Source organism: Drosophila subpulchrella, unplaced genomic scaffold, assembly GCF_014743375.2.
Source record: "Drosophila subpulchrella strain 33 F10 #4 breed RU33 unplaced genomic scaffold, RU_Dsub_v1.1 Primary Assembly Seq13, whole genome shotgun sequence".
NCBI lineage: Eukaryota > Metazoa > Arthropoda > Insecta > Diptera > Drosophilidae > Drosophila > Drosophila subpulchrella.
The window spans coordinates 41207-63122 of record NW_023665472.1 but is presented as its reverse complement, the minus strand read 5'-3'; the positions used below and the strand labels follow the sequence as shown (position 1 = coordinate 63122).

The 21916-nt window shown below is 39.2% G+C and overlaps 2 protein-coding genes and 2 pseudogenes across 2 annotated transcripts in view; 1 reads left to right on the top strand and 3 right to left on the bottom strand.

Moving 5' to 3' along the window:
- The window catches only part of LOC119558711, a 33966-nt gene that overhangs the window by 3645 nt on the left and 8405 nt on the right, over window positions 1-21916 (top strand). The window contains 9 exon segments of the mRNA XM_037872055.1: window positions 5179-5353; window positions 14936-15068; window positions 15934-16077; window positions 16156-16356; window positions 18750-18786; window positions 18789-18817; window positions 20063-20172; window positions 20233-20350; window positions 20352-20448. Of these exon segments, the coding sequence (XP_037727983.1) occupies window positions 5179-5353; window positions 14936-15068; window positions 15934-16077; window positions 16156-16356; window positions 18750-18786; window positions 18789-18817; window positions 20063-20172; window positions 20233-20350; window positions 20352-20448 (1044 nt within the window).
- LOC119558707 lies at window positions 768-2586 on the bottom strand (annotated as a pseudogene).
- Window positions 3216-4547, bottom strand: LOC119558712 (annotated as a pseudogene).
- LOC119558714 lies at window positions 7653-8435 on the bottom strand. The gene is made up of 2 exons (XM_037872056.1): window positions 8303-8435; window positions 7653-7890 (listed from the first exon to the last, which is right to left on the bottom strand). Exons 1-2 carry the CDS (start codon window positions 8430-8432, stop codon window positions 7712-7714), a joined length of 309 nt encoding a protein of 102 aa, XP_037727984.1. The 5' UTR covers window positions 8433-8435; the 3' UTR covers window positions 7653-7711.

Genomic DNA, 21916 nt, shown 5'->3' with positions numbered 1-21916 from the left:
ATTTCTATTCGGATATCCTCAATTTAAATATTAACTTACTTATATTGTATAGATAAAGCATGAAATAAAATTAAATTGCCATATAAACATGAGTTTCTGCCCATTTAAGTAGGGTTTCGATTGGCAAAGGAAACTGTGAAATAGGAAAAATAGGTGAATTCCCTCAAGGATGTCTGCTTTTCTATTGTTCGTTCCCGTCTAATACACATATTCCTATACGTATAGTGCAAATACACATATATCAGGGTCCATCTATCTATCCCACCCCCATAACCACTTTACATGTTTATGTACTCATTCGTGGAACATTCGTTTTGTGGGGGATATGATGGCGCGTGTGCGGCAAGTAAACCGCAAAAATATGTCATAATATTTGCTTTCTGCCACAAGTCTGGGCGATCCGTTTTATATTATTGTATGTATTCCTACTCCGCCTTTTCGCTGGTCACAAGTCACGTGTTTAACATAAAATTTAAATAAAAATCGCATACAATATGTAAACGGTTATATGTACTTCCTGTGGTTGCTCCTCCATCCAGGGCAAATATTTTCCGAGCTTTGGGCCCATTTGCTCAGACTGCTTGTTGTTACACTCGTCGTCGTCTGGCTGTTGTAATTTCCGTCTGCTAACGCAATTTGCAAATTCTGTCTGACTTTCACATCCTTTGCCATGGCCATTACCATTTACCAACTAAATCAGCCGAAATCTTATGAGATAAGCCACAACATATACACATTTTATGCAAATCACGGGCATAAAGAATAGCTGAGGGGCTGTTTTTTTTCGTGGGAGGCTTGGGCTACAATTTGAAATCATTTTTGTGAGCTAATTTTACTGGAACTGCTCGGCCAGATTCATTTGTCGCACTATTGTAATGATGCTGAAGGCGAACTTGGCCACCTAAAAATGGTCAAATATGTACTTGAGTTCTGGAAAGGAAATGGTATTCCCTAACTCACGCTTATGTTGCTGTTCATGGAGATTGGGAATATGCCTCCTGCAATGAAAATAATAGGCTGCTGGACATGATGCATGAAGTGGACCAAGGTAGCCCTGTAACGCGGCTCTGCATCCACCCAGTTGGATTGGAAAATCGTGTTGGACAATTCCTGGGCATCATCTATAAGCAGATTACAGGTATAGCAAAAGGGAAAAGTCTGCAATAGGATGGTTATGACGAAGAGCAGGGAGGCCACTCCCTTCCAGAAGTTCGAAAAGAAGAACACATTGACCAGAGTCAGACCCAAAACGGAGCCAATCAGCGCAAATTGGACGAAGATGGTCCGGGAAATCATAGGCCTTATCATGTCACAGCATCTGGGGGAAAAATATGCCTATATTACTTACACTCAGAATAAAACCAAGCTACATATTAGTTAAAGTGCAAAACGTACTTGTTTTTAGAATTTAGTTCTTTGATCATAAAAAAAACATTAGAAAAATATAGCTTTATCCACAGCTATGTTTAAATCATCCTTGTTTCAAGAACTATTAAACTTGATTTAATAGAAACAGAATTAATTTGAGTGCCTAATTTTAGAAAGTTTTGTACTCGTAATAAGAAATACTTATTTTAATATCATTTTTTAAATATTTTGGATCATATTAAAAATTTATATCGGGAATAAAGCATGCTTATGTAGGACGTTTCGGTTTTCGAGAATAATTTATTCTTGATTCAAGCACGCACAAAAAAAATGAAGTCACTTATTAAGCGTGCTTGAACTTAGAAGCCATTTTTTTTGGGTGTACGAACTAAGTAATTTAGAATCACCCACTTCAATATGGTCTTGTGATCCATAACGCAGTTCACCAAATCCTGATAGTTATCGGCCTCACTTCGCTCAGGATCCGTTCTCAGATTTCGCACATGGTCCTTGAGCACCTCCATGTGGGCCCGAAACATAATGGTGAACATCAGGGGATACGTATCGGATAGCTGATCCTGCAGCACGGCAAAGGACATGGTGATGTACTCGAATATGGCCTGGATCCACAGGCTGCCCAGGCCATCGCGCCAGTCCAGGAAGGGATTATAGACGGACCAGGGAGGACGACCACTCAAGGCATACGATAAGAAAGTGGATCCCGCATATCCGCAGTATATGAAGCTGTAGATCAGAAAGGCATAGTTGCAGCGGGCCACCATATTGTGGATCCTTTCGCGATCGCTGTCATTCTGAAGCCTTTTGTCCAAGTGATCCAATAGCATCTCCGTTTTCCTCAGTCTCCATAGAAACAAGTAGGTGATGGTGGACTTCACCGAGGCTCCATAAACATTGATGCACACCTGCAAGGAGGTGAGGAACTCGCCAGGCGTAAATTCTTGAACTCCTGGACATAGCTGATGATAAAGCCAACGGGCAGTAAAATACACCAAAAGCAAAGGGCACACAGGTCCAGAAGAGATAGACGTATCGCAGGACTCCCTCCTTCGGTGGAATCCAACCAATTAACCACATGGCCCTATATAGATATATGTTACCCTGGCGGGACTGCACTTTCTCTGTCAACGGAGTGGGGTTATCAGCCGGAACAACACCATGTTGACTGGATACTAACCTGTTCAGCTCCTGCACCTGCATTTTATACTGTCACCCACGCCCATCGATAATTGACCAGGTTGCCCCGATTCCCTGGCAAAACCACGCCCCTTCGTTTTGCACCCTGTAATTAGACTTACCAACGGTGGTCAGGTTGTTAAGTGCTAAGGGGGGATTTATTATTGAGGTGCAAGCAGGCCTGTCAACTGCCATTAGCCAGCTTAATAGTTAATTGTTGGCGGGTATTGGTTAATAAATCAATCAAGGGTTGTTAGTTGAATATTTAAAGGGGTGGTTATGACTAGCTTTCTAGGGCAAATGACTTAAATGACTACTTTAAGAATAATTTTTGAAACAATTCACATACAAGACGTTATATTTAAACAAGTAATTTTAAGAAATCAGAACATAAAATGTATGGTTTCTTTACTAACTATTGCAATTCTTTTAGAAGGAATTCAGTATATATTTGACTTAATACTTGACCCGTTTTATCTGCCTTCCTATCACTACATGGCCTTAAATGTACTTGAAATCTTCAAGTGTGTACTCACTTCTAGAAAGTTTAGTGCATGTGCAAGCACTGACTGCTAGGATTACTACAGATACTACAGAGTGCAAGTGTCGGGATGCAAATATTAGTATTAGATCTCCCCTCTTTGCACTGCACTTTAAGGCTCAACTTCCCCGGCATTTGCCTTGTTATTTAGAAACTTCTCTCCGAGATTCATTTGCTTGACGATTGTGATAATAGTAAAGGCGAATTTGGCCACTGCATATTACTCTGCACCGAAATGGGAAATATGGCTCCAGCTGTAAATTGAATGGGTTGCTGAACCCGGTGCATAAAATACATGAAGCGCCGACTTATAACGCCTATCTGCAGTTATCCAATTTGAGTGAAATAATGCATCGCTGACTTGGACACAATCATCGATGAGATGTTCGCATAGCATGCAGCAGGGAAAGGACTCCATGCAGATGGCCGGATGAATGAGACACTCGCCACGACCGTCCAGATGGTATTCTCAAATAGCAAAATACTTATGGCAGCCAATCCCAAGTCAATGCCCACCAGCATGAATTGGGCAAAGATTGGTGATCGATAGGATGGGACGAATGATTTCGGTACATCTAAAATATATAAATCTTTAAATCAAATACCAATACAATAAGCCAAAACATCGTACTGAATGATGGTGCGATGATCCTGAATGCAGGCCACCAACTGTTCGTAGTTCTCCTTCTCACTGAGCTCCGGATTACGTCGCAGATTCTCTATGCGATCCCTCAGAATAGCCAGATGACATCGAAACAAGGAGATGAAGACTATGGGATAGGCATCCGAAACCAATTCCTGCGTGGTGCCTATACAAACCACAACGTATTCCATAAGCGAGGCAATCCAGAGTTGCCAATAGCCACTCCGCCAGTCCACAAGTGGATTGTACAATTGCCAAGGTGCCGTGCCCGAAAGAACCGATGTAAAAAGGTTTAGGAAACAGAAACCCATGTAAGTAGACAGGAAGACAATCACAATCAGATTGACCCGAGCCACCGTTTTATGGAGAATCAGACGCTGCGATGGGCTAACACATCTCTTGTCCAGTGGGGAAATCAGTTCATTCATCAAGCGAAATCGCCACATCGAAGTGAAGGTCACACAGGTCTTGATCAAATTTCCAATACAGTTGACGTCCACCGGCAGGGAGGCAAGAAACTCCGTCGGCGTAAACCTACTAAAGTGCTTCACATAGGTGAGCGTTAGACCCAGCGGTAGACCTACGATCCCCAGCAACATCGTGGTAAAAGTCAATAAAAAGTATATCCGTCTGAAGAAACCCTCCCTGGGAGGGTTCCAGCCCAAGAAGAATGCAATGCGATAAAAGTAATCACTGGCAACCAAGGAACTGATGCTATGGTTATCAAGTGGTGCAGATCGCAGACGTTCAAAGAGCGGCTTCTTCATCTCACTGAGTTCGATATAATACTTCTAAGGAAGAGATTCCCCAAAGGGGTTTTATACGGAACAATTGGACTTCCTGATTTGCTTTTAATGTCTTGTCATTTTTGTTTTATTCATCAGAGAATCCCCCGAGTCATTCAAGGCCGCCTGTTTGCATTTATAAAGTCATTAGTCCCAGGAATGGCTTAGGCAATGCAAAATAATCAAGGTGAAGCACTCAGGAAATATAACTAGTTAGATAAGTTTTCCTTTTCACAGGGACTCTCAATAACAAATTGTACTCATATTTAGTAAGTAAATTATACTTAAATCCTTTTTTATCGTTTTAAATATATATAAACCCCTATAAGTAGAAATTATCCACCTATAGAATTGAAGATAAGTCCGTATCACCCAAAAATGTATATAAATATAACTATATTTCTTATCTTAAAATATAGTCTCTCAGCAACTAAAAAAAAAACGAAAAAGACTCCTAATAAGGTAAACCAAATTATAAAGTCAAATTAAAAGGAACATTTCTCGCCGTGTACCCCATGGGGTGCACTGAATTGCTCGCTGAATCACCGAGCTGCTGACTGCCGTGAAAGGCTTATCGATTTCTGGGTCCTCTAATTACAGTTTGCATAATGGATAAACGCTATTGAAACCATTCTGTTGCCTTGCAGCCTTTCATCTCTACTCGAACCGCACGGAGGAGCGAATCGAGGACGACACGCTGGCTGTGAAATATGAGGATGGCAGATGGTCAAAACCCTATTACGACTGCGGCGGGGGCAACATTTGGATGCTAACCTACACGGTGCCATTCTTTGGCTACGAGAACGGAACCTATCACTTCAAGTGAGTATACCAAAGAATCCATATTAAATTCGGGGGCATATACATAGGGAGAATTGGAAAAACTTATCAATTTTACAACCTTTTCTGGATGAAGCTGTGACAATCATCATCATCAGACTGATCCGCATGGCATATCTACAAATATTTAGCAATTCATTCATAATATTGCGAAGAAAAACTTATATTTATTTAGGGGTGCAACTTAAATATCTGACTTTAAATAATTTATTAAGGTGTCTAAATGTATGCTATGAAAAAAAGGAACATAGTCTTTCGCGACAGATTAATCAAACCTGCTTATTTAATATATGAAGTACCTTAAGATATTTGAAAATCTTAGTGATTTCAAAAAATTCATAAAGGTGGTTAATAGAATGCTATGCTCTTAACTTTGTCTTTTGCAATGGAATTTATGATTTAAAATATATTGTTGCATACCTTTAGACACCTACATTTAATAATTCTAGTGATTTCATTAATTGGTTTCTATGACGAATCGAATTAATATTAAAGATTTTTTTAGACATAACAATGACTCAATTATTAATTTACTCCGATTGATTGGAGTGGGCGATCCTTTTTTTTTCTGTGCATGGTTTACAATGACAAGTATAAGCTGGAGTACGTGCACATGACGGATGCCGCCAGATGAGCATTTTATAAATAATTCGCAGCATGGGAAATTTGAAAGAAAACTGCAATGGTGCGCTAAGTGCCAGCACAGCAGTTTTCCCAGCCAGCACCCGCTGCTGCCAGCGACAGCGGAATGGAAAAGCCGGAAAAGTCGAAAAACTGAGCGAGTGCCAGTTTTTGGCTTTTGTCTAGAAACGGGCAAAGTAATTGAATAGCTGAATGGCTGCTGCTCTTGGGCAGCATTTTTGGGTTTTCTGGTCTAGTGTGGCACGTGCAATGTGCCACCAACGGAGTTTAAGTTTTAGTGCTTTCCCAAACATCGACTGCCAACGAAATTCCGCTCACGCACCGCCCTAAAAACTGAGTACTTTAAAAAGAGCACAGCATCTTATGAAACTTTATAACGTATAACATCTTTTCATCTTCATTTCCCATTTCTATCTGGGCTTCTTTCTGAGTTTAAATAATTTCCATTTTTCCCTCCTTTTTTTCTTTTCAAATAGTTTTGTGTGTTTCCCGGCTCTTTTGGGAACTTTTTCAATTGAGCGTTACTCCCAAGTTGGCAGGCAGCCTTAAAAGAAAGCGATGAACCAGTTGTGTTTTTTGATGAGAATTTCATTGCTGTTGACCCAGATCAATAAATTTAAGTATAGTTGTTTGGAACTTCAAAAACAAAAATATTTTATTTATTTAATTTAAGTATTTCAAGAACTACAAAGAAATTCCAGCTATTAAAAGCTGAGCTATAGATACTTCAGTGCAGATATTTCCAGGAACTCTAAGTATTTAGAGAGCTGATTTATATATTTCCGAGAATAAAGACAGTAATAAACGCCGGCATTTGCCAGGGAAAATAGCAAATTTTTCCACGAATTAAAGTTATATAAATATAAATGCTTTTATAACTTGTAAGCCATCAGCCTAATGACAGTTGCTGGCTGAAAACCCCTTTGATATTTATGACAAAACACCGACTGGGGAAAGTGGGCGGGGGGGGGGCGTGGCAGTCAGTCATCGCTGCCATCTGCACTTCCACTCTACTTCATCCATAATTTGCAATTATCACTCTGGATGGAAGCAGACAACAGCAGCAGCAAAACAGACAGCAGATTGCCAAGGCGAAAGCAAAAGCAAAAGCACATTTTGGCCAGCAAACTATTTTCACTTAGTGGCCAAGTTAGTGTCGGTGGGGAGTGCCCAGGATTACGTGGCTTTTGTTTTTCGACCAGCTGAAATTGCTTCTGACTGCTCGGATAGACGGGATGGCTGTGTGAGGTTTATCTGCTTGTTGTCTTAAAAATCATCAGAGAACAATGAGCTGCTGTTCTATGGCAATGATTTAAAGCCCTAGATTGGGGTAGATTTACTGGTCTCGAAAATTGCAAATCAAACCAAAGAATAGGCCAAGTATCTCTGGGTTTTTGGTTTAACATCTTTGTTTATATCAGCAATATTACACTGATACTAAAATGGAATATTAAAAGCTACAAATAAATGTCTGGTTATAAAAATGTAAAACCTATATCTATTTAGTTTAAAATTATTTGAATCATTTGATTTGAATATTTGATCTTAAGGATTTTTAATTTATTAAAAGAGAGCTTAAAATTAAATATTTAATATTTCTAAATTTCTAAAGAAATTTAAATGCCATGGAAGCTAAAACTATTATATTTAAATTGACCATCAAGTTAAGGCATTCTTTTTATTAGTGTACCATAAATACTATTTATTTAAGAAGAACAGCTCCTTGGGCTCAATTATTCTCCTCTCCACCGGACTGGCAGTGGCCAAACCCTCGAGGGATGGTTTGTAGCAGTAGCAGGGGTACACCAATCTGGTTTCAACTGATTCGGGAGTGGCTCCTGGCCTCGGGGTAGTCGTAAACCGCAGCCTTTGTTTCCCTGTAAATTAGATTCAATATTAATTTCACATTCAGGCAGGTCACAGTGATTTGGAATTGTATAAACGTATGATAATCCTGCGGTTTGGCTTTTCAATCACTGATACATTTTAATGTATGCTTACGAATGGCTTTTCAAATTATTCAAATTTAATCAATGTGCCAGCGGACTAGCCTGATTGACAGATAAATATGAGGCTTTGAATATTAATGAAATGAATACAGAAATCTGATTTTAATAAAATTAAATTATTAGACAATTTTCCAGAACGTGTTATTATACAACATGGTATTTAAAGAATATTTATCTTATGTGGCAATTAGTGTACTCTTTTTGAGGAATTATTATATCAAGATTATTGGTTAATATATAGTATAAAAAAATATATATAGAAATGGGTGGTAAAACTCACATGATGATTGGTAGTACTGCTTCTGCCACCAGTCCAACTGTCGTTTTGGCCAATCGATTTGCAGCAGAGAGCCCCACGTGGCTTTCAGGCCAAGGATAAGTAAAACCAACTGCAGCCGAGGCAAAACCATATCTGTTTGGAAATTTTTCAACCCATTTTCCGCTTTTCGCGAGAGCTTGCCTAATGGCTTCCGTAATTATTGCAAGCAGTTCGCTTTGGCCTAAGTAAGCGTTTAAAATTTAATTACACACAGCAGCGAGGGATGCGATGCCGTGGGATGCAGAGCTATTTCCGCTGGCAGGTGGGCTGGCAGCAGCATTTTCAAAATTTAATTAAAGCAATCAATTATAAAGTTGGGCCCATTCACACCCCCTCACACACATGCCTACTTAGCGTTCGATGACTTTCCACGCTCAATAAATTTCACACGCAGCCAGTGGGAAAATTCAGAGAGTCAGGGGTCAGGGCGTCAGGAGTTCGGAAAATGCTGCTCTTGAGGACAGGACCTCCATATACCCACATAGAGTGGAAAAGGAAACTGTCTGCCGCTGGCGGAAGCCCGGCAACTGCCTGCAATTAGTTGCAACATAAATTTTGCCCGCCAAGAGGCACCGTGGGAAAAGCGGAAGTGTAGCAATTGTCGGCATAGAGAATTCAGCTAATACCTTAGCTTCTCTACAGATTTTAGACACTCGCAAAAACACCAATTTGTTTACGTTTTAAAAACTAATAACTTATTTTCGCTTTGATTTTATTTATTGTAATTGTTATTCATTTAAATTATTGCTATATTAATTTAATGAATTTTTAACTTGAAATTTTAATATGATTTAAATATTTTCCTATCGTATCATGGAACCCTTAATTTACTTTTAATTTAAATATGAAATCCTTTTTTTATTAAATTTAAAAATGCCTATAGTGAACATGACAAACAAGGTTCTAACTATTTATTACATCAATTTAAATATTTTTCAATCGTTTCATGGAACTTTATATGTTTTGCTTATGAAAGCCCCCTAATGTCATAATTATCATGGTATATGAATTTGTAGCTATTCCATTATTTTGCTGAATTTCCATTAAACCTAACTACAATTAATTTTTACGAATGTTGTACAACCCTTTTATTAAGTGCTGGCTCTTTTATAGCGTTACTTCTAATAAAATTATTTTTTTTAAAACATGTAGCATTTGTATCGTTCAAGTATTTCTATTAATTTCTAACAATTTTAACAAGATTTTTTTTACAAATACTTAACAACTCTTTTTTTAAGGTTTTTTATATTTGAGTGCTTGATTATTTCTAAGAAAATGTTTTTTAACAAAGCTTGTTAGAAAGAAGTTCATTGTATATTGCAGCTCCTTTTCCCACTGTAGCGGCCTGCCGGAATTAATGTGGAAATGTTAAAAGTTCGTTAGTTCATGCCAGTTAGGACCACGTGGCGGCTGCACAGTGAGAATAGTTAGGATGGTCGGAATAGGATGCAGTCCGGCAGCAGGACCACGTCAAACAAAGCTCATTTGTTTCAGCGGCTTACGGAGGGGAGAAATGACTAAAGTTGAGCTGGAAGTCGTGGTTAGAGGGGGCAGGACACCACTTTTCCGAGCGTGTCCGTGTCCGGCTCATGTTAATAATGTGCTGCTATCAGTTTCCCATTAGTTGGCAAAATTAATTTGTTTACGTTGCGGCGGCAGCGGAAGCGGAAGCAGAAAGCACAAAAAAAAAAACCAAAATGAGGGAGTACTAAGCGAGGGGCGTGGCGGCGACTTGCTAATTAATTTCATTTGCTATGCGGTGTGTGTTGGCTCTCTCATTTTTCTTAATTGCATGAAATATGCAGGTTCACGGGCGGCAAAGCCAAGCAGAACAATAAGTATCCACATTAAGTTAAAGTTAATTTTATTATAAATTATTTGGCCAAACGGCTGGGGATAAAGGCACAAATCACATTAGGCGCCCGCTGCGAAAGGACACGAGAGGCCTGGGCGCCCAAGGACGACAGGACCTCCTGCAGGGGCAATAATTTTATTTGATTTCATTTAAGTTTCGCTTAGCGCTCACAACTCTGCGGGTAGCGACAAAGTTTCAATATTAAAACAGGCCCCAAAGGGGCCACTGTAAATGTGGATTGTAATCCCCGCATTGTATTTACTTGACTTATGCTGCAATATGGCTCAGCCTGTCGCCCCCAGCCCCCCTCTTTCAACATCCACGTATTTTCTTGGGAACTCGGCATAATGATGCAAACGGAAACGGAAATCTCAAATATCAGGCAATAAGCCAGCCTTTGTGAGTCAGCAGCAGAAACTGAATATGTGCTTGATTATGGATTTGCATGTGCAACACACACAGTATTCCAGGGAACTGAATAACTAAGGACTGGCATACAGCTCAGCCAGGTATTTTAACCGAAACTGGGGGCCAAGAAAGCCAAGTATTCATTTGGTGGGTGGTCTTCGAATTGCTGCAAACCGTTAAGGAATTCTCCGAGATCGCAAGTTTGCGACCTGGGAATATGAACGTGGTGAAATTCCACCCATTTGCATTAAATTTCACATTCCCCAAATTATGACTTTAAGGTGGCCTCGCTTTAAGCCGCATTGCCATGCCCCTCGGCCGCCCAAAAAGGTTTGACATCCATTTGGTCCTGTCATCGGGCCGTATTTTAAATTAGTTTGCAAATGAAGGCCGCCTGACTGGCTGGCAAATATGGCAGATTAAGGGCTTTGATCAGGGCTGTCAGTCTGTCTTCTTTTAGAATAGATTTTTAAAACACTTTAAAATATTTAAGGATTGCGTTTTGTACTTAAAAAATAAAGGGTTAATAACAATATATATTACAATTTAATTTAGATTTGCTTGTTAGAAATGCTCATCGGGACTTATAGAAAAATCAGGAATTTCGTCTAGCTGTTTTCGTTGTAGTTCTGTTAAAATGGGTAACCCAGCTAAAAGTTTGACTTTTTTGCCCACCCAATAAACTAAGCTAACGATCCCCATCACTTTCGGGTAAATTTAGAAAAATAGATACTTTAGTCAATTTATGCATTTTGATAAACATAACGATTTTTTTGCAACAAATGGTCAAAAATTAAAGTTGCCAAGTTTGACTGCCAAACGATAAGGAATTAATTTCGAGCTCAACGGTGTGTTACACTTCATATTTGAACAATTTTTTTGGATTCTGCCGAACAAAATTCAGATTATTTCCCAGAAAAATAGATACAACGACTTTTACCAAAACGTTAGTATTTCTGGGTGTTTTTTGCCGCAGTTCGACAACATCGAGTGTTTGTCCAGCTACCAAGCAAAGCTAAGCTACATCAATTTCGTAAAAATGCATACAAAAAATGTAGCAATCGCTTTGAAAGTGTTTGTTTTATCTGGAAAATTTCATAAAAACTCCCTTTGCCTTGTAAATCTGGCCTTTTTATGAAATAGACATTTGGCAGCACTGGTTTTGCCAACAGGCCGCAGCTCACTTTGCCAGCGAGGTGCAAACTACAAACCTGATTATGTGCATTAGCTGCCACGACCGAAAATTGGGCACGCATGGCGTATACGTAATGTGGCCCAACTACAGCAGATGAGTTGTTTACAAACTGGCAACAAAACGGTATGCGTGATGGTGGATTGGATGGGTTTTCGGTTCGGTTTGGTTTGGCTGGGTGTGATTCTGATGGTAGATGCTATTACGTTCCCTGCAATAAAGTTGCTGCCATATTTTGGTTACGCGGCACTGAGCACAACCATCTTTATGAACTCGCAAATGGAGCAACCAGGGAAAACAGTGCTGTCGCCAGTTTTAAATAGCTGGCACGTGCATGTATGGCGGGTATTAGGAGGTGGGATGTATTATATGGGAGTGGGGATACCGGCAAGAAAAGCTCTTCAGATGCATTTCACTTATTCACGTAGTGCGTGTTTGTTGCACGTGCTCGGAATGGCAAGCTGCACTCCTCAGTGTCTCATAGTTCTTGGCCAAAATAGCTGTGATTTCAGTTTTTCCACGCTTTAAACTGCACTCGGAAGCAGGATTTAATCAAAGCGCATTAAATTAGGTACCAATTTAGGGGGAGACTTTTTATAATGTGCTTTAAAAAAAGCATTGAATGATTTTAAATAAAATGGATGATTGAGATCAGTAACAGTCAAAGAATAAAAATAGATTTTTAAAATTATAAAATAGTAGTTCATGCGGAAGCTGAATATATTTTCTTTAGATTTAATTTAAACAATTTCTTACAGTGTTTCCCCCTCGAATATGTCCAAAAAAATTTAAAATTAAATTTAAATTAAATATAAACACTCACATATATGCAACAATTTAAGTTTAAAGCATCATAAGTCTTAAATTGCCTAAATCCAGAAAGGGAAAACACCCATCATGTCAAGCAGTTGCCACAAATGTCAATACTAATTTTAATTCAACAGGCCAGACCCATTAGCAATTGGGGGGCCCGAAAAACACACAAAATCCAGCTCGATTATGGCTCATTTGTAGGCATTAGGCAGAGCTCTCCGAAAAGGCGTTTGTCATATAAATCAAGTGTCCACCAGATAGGCAAACATTGCCACATCAGCAGGCATCGGCAAATAGCTTAGGGCGCAAACTAATAAATCAATATGAGAGACACACGTATTGCTGGCTCGGAAACAGGACAAACTCATTCGGTCGGCTCAATCAGCTTATTTTCTAATATCCGTTTACAAATTATCTTCAAAAACTGTCAGCAACAACAATGCCAGCCAGACAGAGGGCCAAAAGCATGAGAAGGGAAAATGAAACCACAGCAAATAAATGGCAAAGGCAAATAAGAAATAACACACATATCGTTTCGAACTTGGCCCAATAATACGGAAAAAAAAGGCCAGTCGGGTTGCAGGATATACACAGGACACACAGGACACAAAGGCGTTGGGATCAACTGCCTGGGAATTAACATAATCATTACGATAATGTTATATGGCCATTGTGCAGCCAGACCCGCCGCTGTGCATTTCCCAGTGGTCCCTTTTCCCGAATTTTCGCAATCAATAAGTTGTCAGAAACAATCAAATAAATACAAACTGATATGTCAATATTAACTGACAGGCGGCAGTCTGGCATCTGGAGTCTCGAATGCCGAATCCCGAATCCCGGATTTCGATTCCGGGAATTCGAATCCTTCCCCAATCCATTGGCCACCGGATATGGCCGGGACAAACACATTATGGCCGCCCATCGAAAGAGTAGGGATATTGAAAAAGAAAACGAAGAGTTCGTGGGAAACTTTTCTCTTTGAAGCAGCGAAATGGAAATCACCCTTCTCGGAAAAGCCTCCTGCCTCAATAATTGGGCTTCCCTTATGTTTTTCAATTTAAGATTGAATTTAGAGGGTTTGGGTGTTGAGTGCTGACTTATAGATTATTTTTAACTTCGCACTTGGAACTATTAATTTAACTTATAGAAAAAAAATTACGATTTATATGCGACATATGCAAAAACAAGGTCAAAAACATTTTAAAAAGTAAAATAAAATGTTTTTAAAAGTATAAAAAAGGTATATTTGATTTTTCTTTTTTTGCAATTACCACTTTTAAAACGTTTTAATTTGTTTTAAATTTATTTTATTATATTATTGCATTCTGGGAATCTTCCATCATTAAAGTCTAATATAATACAATGGAAAATCTGAAAGTTTAGCCGCCCTAACAACACAAAGTTCAGTTTTCCAACTATATTGAATATCAAATATTATTTTATTGAAAACTTTAAAAGAAAATTCCTTAAAAAACTTGAAAGGAATAACAAAAAGGATTCGCAAACAAAGAGCAAGGCAAGTGCCGAAGGGATCATGCCACAAGAAAACTTTCCCTGCCGCATGGAAAAAAGGAAAGAAAAGTCGGTGGCAAGGACGAGGGTGTTTGGCCACAGCTCCGGCGTGAAAATGTGGATGAGTAGAAGGGGCGGGATTATGCGTAAAATTCTACATGTGTTCCGGCCGAGAACCTCCAGCTGTCCATCTCCAGGATTCTTGGGATGCTTAGGTATGCGTGTAATTGGGTGGCTGCCCATTGCCGAAGGCGACCTTTGAGGAGGCATATACGGAGGATATAGGATATAGGGTTTCAACCAGCTGACGGAGAGGCGCGGCCAGGGGTCGACAGCTTAGTGCACCCTTTTCATGGCTTTATGTCTTTGTAAAACGACAAGACCAACCCATTGCCAACCCATTCCTAGCCCATTCCTTAACCATTCCTAACCCCTTCCCAATCCCATGCCCGTCAACGACAGCAAGAAAATAATTTTCTGCTATTTTTTTCCGGGGCTCAGAAGCCGGAACCAAACACGCATGTTTAGTTTATCCCTTTGTGCGAAATCGCCTTCTCAGATCCTTAGACATATGCACAATCAGGACCGGAATTTATTGTTTGTTATCGCCGAGAACTGGCCATAGCAACTCGGACTTGCCTGACCATGTCCATAAATATCCGTACACACAGGTCTTATTGAATCCAGTTTATAAATGGCGCCATTTGGCTTAAGTGCCGCCCAGTTGATTGTTAAGCTGACAAATTAATAACATAAATTTTTAACGCCTCCTGCTGATACGCTGTTTTTCCCTTTTTCCTCTGTTTTCCCGCAGGGGCACATCTGGCATCGATATTGACTTGCGGCGCGTGGACATCGACCAGTGTCCTCAAAGGCACACTCCTGGAACCAAAAGACCACTGAACATCTTCGCCGGAACGGACAAATGCAAGCAGCGCACCACGATGGTGAGAAATATGTGTGAATCAGAGTGGCTACACAGAGGAAAAGCTTTATTTATTGACTTATTTATCAAGGGCTAACCAAACATTTACAACCATAATCTAGTTGAGGATGTTGAGCTATGTTGACCTGGGCCTTCACCTCGTATTATATGGACATTTTGTTTTTAGAAAAGGTTTTGAATCATAATATCTAGCTTGTTACCTTTACTTATAAAATTTTATGTGTGGTCGTAAAATGTTGTGTTTTTTAGGAATTGTAACAACTAGCTTTATTATTATCTGGTAATTTCAGTGAAGTCACATAAAACTTTAAAACAGTATTTGAGAATAAATGATCATATGAGAGAGATACAGAAATATCCAGAGTTAGAACACTCGTATATAAGACATATTCTTTCAGTTTTCTTCAGGACTTCCGAATCTTAAATATATTTTTGTAAGCTTTTAGTATAGAATTTTCAAAGGCAGATTACGGAATAAACACGTAAACAAAGAATTTGAAAAGTTGGTAAAAGTACTTTATTTTTCAATAATAAGTTTCCAAATCCTTTATTAAAAGAAACAACATTTACAAAGCAAAAAAAATATACGAAAATTATAAAAAAAGGAGCAACAGCAATAGACAATTCACGGAGTCCTCAGATAGACAGAAAAAGTGTAATACCTTATTTGTAGGCATTTGTAATTTTTTCTAGAAATTAAAGGTAGCTATTATCCCTTCTTGAAAAAGAAATGCTTAGGCTCTGTGAATGAATCATAAATATAATGGTTAGGATGCCACGCTGAATTCCTCTCTGTGTACAAACCCGAATTTTTCCGCAGTCAGCACTTAATTTTGATTTTCATTTCCCGGCTTACCATTTCGCAGTGCGAGGCCATCATGGGATTGGGCTTTCGGCGTGGTTCCTACAAATGCCTGTGCCGCAAGGGATTCTATTTCCCCGACATCGTATCGCAGCACAAGTTCTTCAACGGCAGCCTGCTGGAGGAGGAGTACGAGAAGCTGATGCTGGTAAGTCGTCCCCGTTCTCGTCCTCGTCCTGGCCAAGTGGCCGCCCTAAGAGCCTTACTCTCATTAAATATGTATTAGGGCAAGAACTCCACGTATAACAGCAACAGCGAGTACGAGTGCCTGCCCTGCGCCGAGGGCTGTGACTCCTGCGAGGACTCCTCGCCCTGCATCGCCGCCCTCAACTGGCCGATGCGCACCAGCATCCTGGCGCTGGCCTGCATCGTGATTGGACTCCTGCCGCCGGCAGCCTGGTTCACCTTCCGCTACCAGCAGGTTAAGGTGAGTCCCAGTTCACTCGAAGCCATTGGTATTTCAACACTTTGTATTTGGGTCCTCTAAGTAGAATATCAGTGGCTTGCAGGAGGTCCAAGCATCACCTTTTAGCCGAAGGAAACCAATTTATATCAGCAGATTGCGTCGTTAAAATTAGGGAATTATATTTAACTGAAGAGTCATAACTATTTGAGGCGTCACAGAAATCAGGGCAGTGAAATCACTTTGAAGGTGTCCAAAAGTATGCAACAGTATAGTATAGTATAGTATACTTACTACTTAGCCACTTTTAAAAGTAATTTCAACTCCCTAGTGATTTTTTGTCTTTGCCATTTTTCTTATTTTTGGTTTTCATTAAAGGTATTATTGAAGTTTATTTTTATATAAATCACTATTGATTATTTTAGGTGTCTAAAATTATGCAATAATATATTATCAATCAATGGATTGATTATCAATGCAATGGATTGATATTTCGGTAACGGTGTTCCTTTTTTACTGCATTCTTCAGACACCTTTATAAATAATTTGAAACCCATAGTGACCGTTTACTAGCTTATTTTTTAATTTTATAACTATTACCCGGAAGTTTTTAAGTTTATTACTACAGAACAAAAGCTTAATACAATTTTTCGTTTATATGTTTAAGGTAAAAAAAGTGTAATCTGCTTGTGAAAATTCGCATGCTGTTCAGCTATGTTCCGAATAACAGTTGTGGAATTAAAATCCATGATAAATCTCTTAAAATCCAGTCCGAAATTGTAAAACCATTATATTGGCATTATCCCCGAGCAGCCGAAACCTGTCCATCGTTTGTCTTTATTATATTTTATTTCGTGTTTTTGTGAGTATCGGTGCGCACTGTCAAATAGCGCTGATCCCGAGCGGGGCCAACCTAAGCTGCTGTCATCATTGAGCCGCTAAGCGGCTTAGCATTGTTAGAATCGAGTTAATTTTGAACGTGCAGCCTGGCCAGCCAGGAGTCCTCCCGATGACAGCCGGCAACAAGCCACCAGGACAGCGGATATAGTCGCGCATAAGCGGAAGTGCAAACATTCGCACAACTGGCCACACCCACATCCCACATCCCACATCCTGCTGTTTCCTGTCTTCAGGAGGAAGAGAAAGAGGAAACGGGGAAAGTGGAAAGGTTCCGCCCCGCGAACTCCACTCAGAATGTCACTCGGTCGCTCATTAGACCAGAGAACAAGTCCGGCTGCCGGCGTCCAATTGTCTCTGGCGTTCGGACTTAAACCAATCGCAACTTTCTCGTCCACTGGATGTAATATATATACTCGGATGTAATATATATGCACTGAGAAGGAAAATCTTCTCAAATTTAAGATACTTATTATAATATGTTATATGAATTTTCCAAATTTGGATAGGGCCAACTAATTTATTACTTTAGATTTAAAATTTGAATAACAGTCTTTAGTTTTCTTAAAAAAACTTTAGTTCTACTTATTATAATATGTTATATGAATTTTTCCAAATTTGGATAGGGTCAACTAATTTATTATTTAAGATTTAAAAATTGAAAAACAATCTTTAGTTTTCTAAAAAAAAACTTTAGTTCTGTCACACTTAAATTTTAAAAATTCAGTTAACTAGGAAAGTTTTGTTTGGGAAAGCAAAATTTTTTAAATCTTTCAGAAAGACTTTATTAGGATTCTATTTTATGGATTTTATAATTATTTGCAGTTATATCATATCCTTCCATTTTGAATAAAACCTATTTTCTTTTGTCATAAAACTGTATCGTCAGATCAGGAAAATTAAAAGATAAAGATTCATTCTTTAAAGTAAAAATCGTAATTTTATGATTTCAATGATCTTACGATTTTATATGATTTGTTCTGGAATTACAGCTTATTCCGGCACACCTACTTAATAAATAGTATTTTATTTTTTAAGTGATTCTGTGTTAGAGAGAGTTGCTTGTGGGAAGTGAGTTATTCTATTCCCTTGTCGCAGTCTGACATTTGTGTGCTGTCTATCCTATCCCCCATCTCGCCCGAGCTCCCATACCCGAACCCGAACCCATCCCCATGCCCATCCCCATTCCCTTACCCAAACCCATACCCGTTCCACTTGTCCGCGTCCCAAGGCAACTAGCCAACTAAACTGTTTTCATTCGTAATGCGATTCTGTCGCATTTGTGTCTCCGGGAAGTCCCCAATGGGCGCGAGATGGTGTGGTGTGTGTGTTCGTGAGTGTGCCCAAACTAATTAAATGGCGCTAAACATACCGCCCGACATCCTGCCAACTTAGAGAAACGGGGTCCTGTGCAGTGATTTCCTTGTGAAATTGTGCGGATTAAACGATTTCAATTTTAATTTGCAAACTTTTTGCCCTTGCTAGCAAGTACTTAAATTGGAAATGTCTGGTTTTTTCAGGTTGTGAGGGCCGCCAGTCCGGCTTTACTGCGGGTCATTGCCTTGGGGCATTCTTCATTTACTGCACGGTAAGTAAAGAATTACATTTTCATTTTGAATAAACTGCTACGGATTAGCCGTCAATCGACTGCATCGAATATGATTCGCAATTTATTCATTTCAATTGATTGGCATATGTCAATGGCAAACGCTCGCTTCACTGCAAGCTGAATTAATTGAGAGCCATCGAATAGATAGATGCATTCGCTTTATTTTGCCAGCCGAAATGAAACATTTCCGAGCGGCCAAAGTGTCTGCTGAACATTATTATTACAACTCAATGGAGGCATTCAGCAGCAATCGAAGCCATAAATAGCCGCAAAATTTGCATTTGCAGTGAAAAAATGAGATAGAAAGCGTTCGGCAAACAGAACCCACCACTCGAAGCCGAAAAAACCGTAAACGAAAACGAACTCCAACCCAATGGCCATCAATTTCTACACAATTTAATTTGATTGATTTATGGCTGGCGAGGGAAACTAATGGGATGCCGGCCAAATAAACAACTTTAAGCGAGAGTTCATCGAACATCCGGCAAGTGGCAGGGGTCTGGGGATGGGAATTTATTTATGTGTGGCAGATTTATTTGGCCGTCATGAGTATCTCTTGACGAGCACACAATGGACACAGGACTAGGACGGGCATGGGGATGAGGATGGGGATGGGGCCTGGGATGAGGACTTAGAGGAGGGTTCCTGACAGCACAGTTTGCTTTATGATTTTTTAATATGTGCAAGGCGTGAAGAAAGCCCAAAATAGAAGCCAATACAAGTCCCTAAAATAACCTATTGTCCCTGACAGCAGGCTTGTTGGCACATTTGTTCGAGGGTTTCATTAAACTGCTGACTGAATGATAAATGCTGGCTTGCACTTAACTTTTCAATGATCATTCGGGGGACTTTTTCTTTTTTATTGACACATTGCATATTGACAACAAACATTTGGGTATATGAAAAGTAGATAAAAAAATAATAAAATTCTGAGAAATCTATATTTTAAGTAGAAGTCGAAGAAACATATAACAGCTTACATCTATTGTTTTTTATACACAAATATTCATCATAATACACTCCATAAATTTAGGAATAAAAAAGTTTTTAGTAAAAGTCAATAATAATAAATAAAAGGTAACATGTATAGTATCATGATATCATCCATCCTTATTTCCATGTTTCTTATATTACTTATAGATCCATATATTTCAAAGTTATTTCCGTTTATTTTTCAAATTACCTATTCACCTCTTTATCTATATTTTATATATTACTTTACAGAACATAGTGATGTATCCCAATCCCAATCTGTATACCTGCACCGCCCGCATTTGGCTGCGTGAGATAGGATTCTCACTGACCTACGGAGCTCTGATGCTGAAGACCTGGCGGTAAGATATAGTTACCTCTTATCCTACATATTCCAGTGATTTTGCTGATTTCGCCCATAGGATATCGGTGATTTTTCGAGTTCGTTCGGCGAAGGCTGTGAAAATCACCGATGCTGCCCTGCTCAAGAGACTGGGCATCATCTGCGGGGCGATTGGAACCTGCCTGCTGGTCAGGACCCCTCGTCTCCCCACCGGATGTGGTTGTAGGCCGCACTGCCGATGATTTGAAGGCCTTCCTTTGCAAGACCGACTGGTGGGACTACACATTCACATCGAGTAAGTTGGGAATACCTAATGCAATATGGCATTCCGAAGGCCACTTAAAGGCAACTCTGTTTGCTGGCAAGGGAAAAATATTAAAAAAGAAGTTGAACAAACAACTATGTCCTCATAACGTATACGCACTGAATGCCGGAGAAGAAATGCGAAAGTGCAGTAGCATGAAAAAGTTGCCAGGCCAACCGGTAGCTACGGCACAGTGGGACGAACACCTGCTGCTCTTGTTAGTTTTGCTCCACCGTCAATATTTTCTCCTCGTCTTCTGGCCATTTACCCTCTGCTCAGATGTCAACTGGCTATCTATCTTGGGTTTTAGGGTGGAAAGTCAATTGGTGAAATTTTATTCCAAACTTTTAATATTTATAATCTTTGAAAGTATACATAAAATATATCTATAAAGATTAGAACCTTTAGTGTATTTTTCCTTTATCTCTTATGCTTTCCTTTTAATGAGAGATACAACTTGCAATTAAAACTGCATTACTAGATTTTTACTATAGTCTAGGAACTGAAATAAAAAGATTACTCTTTAATACCAATATTAATTTTTCTTATTAAACAATTAAAGAAATTGTAATAAGCAAAACTGCCTTACTAGATTTTTATTATAGTCTACGAACTGAAAAAAAAAGATTTTTCTTCACAGCAATATTAATTTATCTTATTAAGCAATCGACAAACCAACAAAATTAAACATTTGTATTTATTGTTAGTGAGTTTAAGGGGCCTTTATTTTTAGAGTTATACTTTCTTTCTTTCAGTGGTTGGTTACACAATATAGCAAAAAAAACTATTTTATTTGTAACTTGAGGAAATCACAAGTTAGTCTTTTTCGATTTAATTAAATCTTGCTAAATCAATTCATATTGCAATCGTTAAAATCCCTTATATTCACAAAAGAGCAACCCCTTAATCTTCTGGACCCTAGACTAGGGTCCACTCTAGCTTGCATATGAGTGATTTTTGCGCTTTTACAAAGCGAGTGGCGACACAGGTCCGTGCCATAAGCCAAGTTGAAGCAGCGGGAGAGTGGATTTTGGCCGGGAATAACAGCGCTGCAGCGTCCCACTTGCCAGCTGGTTTAATTAAAAAGTTGAGGAAGGACTCGAGTGCTTCCATCTGCATCTGTTCCTTTGTCAGCCACACACGCACAACAATTATCGCCGATTCTGGCGTTCATCACGCGCTTTGGCAGCAGCCACTGCTAAATAACTTCATTTGACTTGGCTGCAATCCAAAAAAAGCGCGTATTACATTTATAATTGCATGCTGGAACATTTGGCCAAAAAAACTAGTTTTCCTTGGGCAACATGCCTTTTCATATTTGGCTACAAAGAAATAAAAAAGGGCTCACCAGCAGCCATCAAAATGCAGTGGCGCTTTTATAGATTCACCCCCTCTGTATGTACTTAATAACAAAATACTGACTCGCGGTTTTGGTAATTAAACTTCAAAGTAAAGCTGG